Source organism: Hydractinia symbiolongicarpus, chromosome 1 (genome assembly GCF_029227915.1).
Source record: "Hydractinia symbiolongicarpus strain clone_291-10 chromosome 1, HSymV2.1, whole genome shotgun sequence".
Classification (NCBI taxonomy): Eukaryota; Metazoa; Cnidaria; class Hydrozoa; order Anthoathecata; family Hydractiniidae; genus Hydractinia; species Hydractinia symbiolongicarpus.
The window spans coordinates 3,329,611-3,335,796 of NC_079875.1; the positions used below are offsets into that span (position 1 = coordinate 3,329,611).

At 34.5% G+C, this 6,186-nt stretch overlaps 1 protein-coding gene across 1 annotated transcript; it reads right to left on the bottom strand.

The window, feature by feature from the left end:
* Nucleotides 1-1,436: 1,436 nt before the first annotated feature.
* On the bottom strand, nt 1,437-3,268 carry LOC130630592 (interferon-inducible GTPase 5-like). The gene is made up of 2 exons (XM_057444147.1): nt 2,763-3,268; nt 1,437-2,676 (listed from the first exon to the last, which is right to left on the bottom strand). Exons 1-2 carry the CDS (start codon nt 3,167-3,169, stop codon nt 1,845-1,847), a joined length of 1,239 nt encoding a protein of 412 aa, XP_057300130.1. The 5' UTR covers nt 3,170-3,268; the 3' UTR covers nt 1,437-1,844.
* Between the last annotated feature and the right edge of the window lie 2,918 nt (nt 3,269-6,186).

The window sequence follows — 6,186 nt, forward strand, 5'->3', positions numbered from 1 at the left end:
TGCAGAGGTGGTTTTGGTACTTTTTCTGTCTTAAAGAAGAATTATCCTTCGCGACAGTTCCTTAAAGAAGCCGGTAACTCGTACACACAAACGAAATAATTTGCAAAAAATTTGATTTAAATAATTCGAATTCAATTCGATTAGGAAAAACTGTTTCACCTAAATTTCAGATTAAACACTTGTTTTGATAGACCAAGTTTGGAATATAGTATTTTTTTTAGCGAAATGACTCCTTTAGCAATATAAACAAGATGCAGAGACTGCATAAACTATCTCACTTTTAAAAAGGTGCAAATCAATACACTCATAATACTGACACACCCAATTCTGTTGTTTAATACACACTTGGGAAAACCAAAGTAGTGTATGCTACATAACATGTGGCCACAAATCATGTTAAGTTTTGAAGCCTATTAAATGAATCTGGTCAGTTGTTAAAAGAACTTTGAGACATAATACAATACATAAGATGTTAAAACAGGCTTGATCGAAATAATTTTTTGTGGAAACAATATCAAAAATATTATGCTTCACGGTATACACGCTTTTTATAAAAAATACAAAATTCTAATCAAGCTGATCATTATTCTTATATCTTTATTGTTTTTATTTCTCTGTATTTTTCTACAGAACACGCCTATTTCTTTTTCCTTGAAACACCGGACGAGTGATGAAGGGTGCTAACATAAAGCAATGAGGTGAACGGTGTGATTGGGTAGCGAAGCTTTAAATAGAGTGAGAATAAGGTACACATACACTATTTTTTATAAGAATATGCTTTATAAGAATATCATGCTGGGTTTTTCAGTTAAAAACATTAGGCAGACCTATTGTTTTTAACAATTTTGCTTAAACAATAGAGAAATAAAGAATAATGGATTTAAGACCTTAATGCATCCGGTCAATGACGTGGACGTCGTGTTCAGTATTTTGAAGAAAAAAATAATATCTTATGCGCTCGCGAAGTGTTACTGCAAGCATTGTAATCATCATTTTACTTAAGTTATTTCATTTATGATAGTCACGAAATGGGCCTGGGCACAATCATGACGATATGATCACTACGGTTTAACTGATGTTTGTCTTTTTTTGGTTGTCCTCTTAATGACTTAACCGCTAGAACTAATTTCATAGACGAGGCAACAACAAATCAAATGGTTTAAAGACATCCTGTAGTGCCATTGGCTTTCGGCTAGTTATACATTAATACAAAGTAATTTATTCCTCTTCCTTAGGTGGTCCAACAATGAAATACTTCTCCATTTTTCTTGCATTGACTGTTCCTCAAGTTTGGTCTGCACCAAATAGGTCGTTTTATGGACCGTCTTAGTGTTGACAACGTTTTCTTGTGAATTGCTGTTATTATTATTTCATTTTTATCACAAAAATATTCTTAGATTTTTCTGACAGTTATAAACATAAAGAGGTTTGTTAACTAAATTGAAAGTATGTTTATTTTTACTTTTTTATATTTTGCAAATACAAGAAACAATATTAAGATAATAACACAAGTTTGTACCTACGTAATACCTCAAAAGTCAATTAAAAGTTATTAAAACTTCTAAGAAGTGACACAATAAGAAAATTGCATCGTCATTGTGATAAATTAGGCAGTCCAATGCTATCGATTTTACAAAAAAAAATTTAATTAGAATCTCTAAAAAACAAATAAATCAATAAGAAAACATATCATGGCCCTCTTGGTTTGAAAAGAAATTATTTTTTCTTTCCAACGCTTTTTACCGAGTTTTCTAAGTTTAAAAATAACTGATCAGTGCCGGTAGAAATCAATTAAATACAAAATTTTACAAATACATAAACAAAATACAAACAATCATTTGTATCTAATCGAGTTCGTCTGCATCAAGCATTGTTTCAAGAGTCAACGCCATAATTTCGTTAGAAGCTTTTTCCATCTGATCCAACTGACCGTTTAACATTCGATATGTTCTTGAGAAGGACAATCCACTTGAAATCAATGTTCCAATGCCAAGAATATATCGACTAACTTCTTCTACGGCCATGCTTGACGAAAAGGATGCAAATAAACTTAGAAGGTTCTCAGTTGTATCTATAGATGTTAGTATTTGCACGTTGTTGAGGATGTTTTTCTTGTCTGAGTGGACTTTCTCTGAAAGACTGGCTAACGTTTCTTTACTTATACCAAATTGTTGTCGGTAAAATTGTAACTCATGTAAGATAAGTGCCGTATCTATTGCTATGGAAGCACCAAGAAAAGGTATGCAGGCACCAGCAGCAGACATAAGCGACACGTACCATACTCGATTCTGAAGAATTTTCTTTTTCTCGACAATCATCGTGTCCGACAAGGATTGCAACGAAAGTGTCATCGCTTCTTTTTTTAGCTGTGGAAGTGCATCAATCAACTTCAAGCACAAGGATGGAAATTCATACTTTTGTGGGTCAAAATTAGATATTAGGAAAATATCAGGATTGCCAAAATCGGGTTGGAGTTTTTCAACACAATCGTTTCTTATTTCTTCCATGACATCTTTAACTTTAAAGTTGGCACGACATCGTTTCTCATTAAATAAATCCTGATCGATTTTGCTTCGGACAAAAAAAAAGTTTTTTTTAGCTTTTCGAATTTGTGACGCCAGCCAGATGTCATTCTCGCTAAATCGGTTGGCCGTAATGATCAAAAAGAAATCAAATCTGTAAAAAAAAATCAACGATATACCATGATAATGACAAAACACAGAATAGCTGCAGCAATATAAATTGGAATAAAGTCACCCTACCTTTCAAAACCAATCTTTTGTAGATAACTTTCATCTTTTGGAAACTTCGGGGTCCCAACACCTGGCAAGTCCCAGTACTGCAACATTGGATTTTTAGGGTCCGGATAAGATGTTGGTTCAGTTGTACATTCCACAACACCCACACTCGCTGCATTCTCATCACGAGGTGTCAGACCCCGAATTGTATTTATAAAGCTGGATTTTCCAGTGCCAGAAGAACCAGTAATGCCACAATGGAGAGGTTGAGATTTCCAACCATCTAGCTTTGACTCCATGTCGGATATTACTAAATCCAACCCTTCTGTTTCCATTTTTTGCTTGATATCTTCCACATCGTCGGGCGTTACTACTGTGTATCGTCTTCTCACGTAGTCATCAATAAAAAGACCGGAACATATTTCATCCATTTTTTCAGAATACGAAGAGATAATATAAAGAATGTTGTGTCTGGTTTCTTATTTTTGATCTGCACATCTAGGCGTTCAGAATTTTAATAAACAAATTACAGTTGACTGCGTAAATAAATTCTTAAACGAATGAGTGATTAATTGTACTGTTTATATATTATTTAAATCATTTCCCGGAAAAACATATTAGTAAGAAGAATGCTTTGTCTTGCGAAAGCCATAGCTTATTGGACATAGCAAGGAGGTTTAAAAGGAGAAGGAGATACATCTAAGCGACTTCCATTTAAATTCTATTGAAATTTCTTTTGTTTACGCACTCCTCTTGAAAGCCATCCGTTGTGCCCCTTTTGGTGTATTTTTAAATGCCGAGAGTGAGACGAGTGTTTTAACGACAAAGCAGAACTTTTAAAAAACATGTTAGAACTAAATCGAAGATAAATTAAACACATAGCTCTGGTGAACTATAAGAATTTATGCAGGTGAAGTTTATTTTGTCTACTTACAAACTAATCTAGCTGATATTTGGAGCTTGCATTGTGTAAATTGTTGCCCTGAGATATGATATAATTTTATATCTTGTAGATATTTCTGTATGTTCCCTCCTAGCACAGCGTCAGTTTAAAGATTGATAAAACTTTTGAAAGAATATTACTGCAGGAGGGGTTGCATGTTGGTACATTTTTTTTTCTTCAAAGTTACTAAATTTTCGGTATAGAATCAGTCTTCAGTGACTATTGTTTCTTTCATACAACAAAATATTGTTTCTATTTGTAATTATGCGAAAAAACTGAAAGAACTAATACAGAACATTTAGGAGAAAAGTAAATAGTCTAGTATTTGAGATTTAAAGTTGACAAGAAATAAAATTAAAAAGAACAATACGTTTCTTCGGCAATCAAGACGTGCTAATTTCTTAAAATCTTCCCCCCTCAGATAAAAACTAAATTTGTCTTTGCGGAGACACTAAATTGACCCTGCCACCTTTTATCTCAGTCTAAAATAACCTGTTTCATTCTGATGGCATACTTCTAAGCATACGAGAAAACAAATTCTCCTCTGTTGAAACTATCAATGCGATGGGAAGTAGAGAAAACAGTGAAATTCGCTACCCTAGAGTTACAGTAGCAGCTTCAATCATCAGAACTTCATTCATGTAGATGAACAGGGCTGCGCATGTGTTTATATGGTGACAAAACTCACCAGTATTATAATATACCGATCAAACCGATCTGTGTGAAAGAAGAATAGTCCTGGGTACAAGTTTGCATATCAGTTGTCTGTTTAAAAAACATCGCACAATAACTATTAATAAATAAGTTAAATAAGTGATACGTTTTATGACGTCAATTTAAGTTTCTTGAATGCAAATACCAGTTCCATTAATTTGTCGAAACAAAGGAAAAAACAATTCAATAAATAAATGTCTACGCTATGATAACAATAACACTGTCAAAAATGTGAATCAAAACAGCGATTACATTGAAAAGAATGTCTAACGCTTAAAACAACTCTTCTTATATTTCAGCTTTGTGTAAATAATCTTTAGCTAGTGGATACTGGGGAAAGGGGGCTTTGTACTTATCTTGCTCTTGCTACACATGTAAAAAGGGTATACTGCCATTATTTTTGATCGGGATTGTAGCTAGCTAACAGTTGGAAAACATTTTTCATATTCTTTAGGGAACACTTTGATGACGTTCTGTCCTCGTGCTATTGACCCTAAGCACTTAACTTGTTAAGGTCAAGAAAATTTGGGCTCTCTGAAGATCCTTGAATATTCTCTAGCATAAACAAGTGGTCTATCCTTTCATCTGTTATTTTTGCATCTGGTCTAAATTATTCTATAGTATTTATAATTGCTGTAGTTTTCACTACAAATATGACACACCACAACATGACTAGGAAACCACTAAGGATTGTGTTTATTCTGTACCTCTAGCTACAAAAATTTCAGTTACACAAATTCACGCCACTAAAACACCATCTTTGATCGAAACGTCGTGCATACATTACTTTTCTCTGCATGCTTAATTTTGGGCGAATTTCTGTCTGTTGTGCCAGGGCCTCGTATCTTCATATCAAAAAATGCTACTGGCCCTGGGTTCGAGATTAGCGTTCAGGTTTTCTTTCGCCGGAAGATAATCACTTCATATTTAACACAAAGTCCTGTGACATTAGATTTGAAGTGACATTGCAAGTCGAAGTCGCCATCTCTTACACGGTCATATCATATAAACTTCATATAAACTGTACATAAGGAGAAGAACTCAAGGTTTTTAAAGGAAAAAAGAACAACAACTCTTTTAGGTGACATATATTAAAGACGTTCCGGCTGTACGACGGCCATTATCAAGGTTTTTATTAATTTTTCAGTTTGCGTAAAAATAAGTCGTAAAATGAAGTTAATGAGTGCGCCCTTAAAAAACCCTTTTTCTGGGATGAGTGCCCCTCTTCAAAATTTCAGAATTGAAGTAGTGGGCATTTATATGATTAAACACGGCACACCCATCGTGGGATGGATCGTGGGACTTGTGGGAATGGATCGTGGGACTTGTGGGAAGATAGTTGTCAGTGAGAAGTTCTTGTCTAATTAAATCGCTAAAAATGTCATAGATGTGAAGTCTTCTACAATCGTGGATAAAATATGTTGAAACAAGACGGCTAAATTCGACCGCCACCACAAGTAATTGCGTAGGCTAACCATCATTATGGTAACTGCGTACCATTGCGTTAAATGTCAAGTTAAGCGGTTCAGTGGTAAAGTAAACTATGCCACGAAATTTGGCCGAGCGTGTAGTACAGATATACTTTATGTCGTACAACAAGGAGTCAAACCGAGAACCGGCTTGTGTGATAGGCAAGTATGTTCGCACTGTGCTAAATGTATTATTGGCAGTAATGTAAGATTTCAACAGTCGGAGAGAATGAAGAGCCAACAGTGAGAATAGAATCTCCAAGGACGCTGAACTTCACGTTACTAACTTACTAAACATTTTGAAGATCAGTAAATACCGACA

Coding starts and splice junctions, on each gene's coding strand:
- LOC130630592 (XM_057444147.1), bottom strand. CDS start 3,169: ATGGATGAAATATGTTCCGGTCTTTTTATTGATGACTACGTGAGAAGA. Junction 2,677..2,762: donor CAAAAGATTGGTTTTGAAAG/GTAGGGTGACTT, acceptor TTTTTTTTACAG/ATTTGATTTCTTTTTGATCA.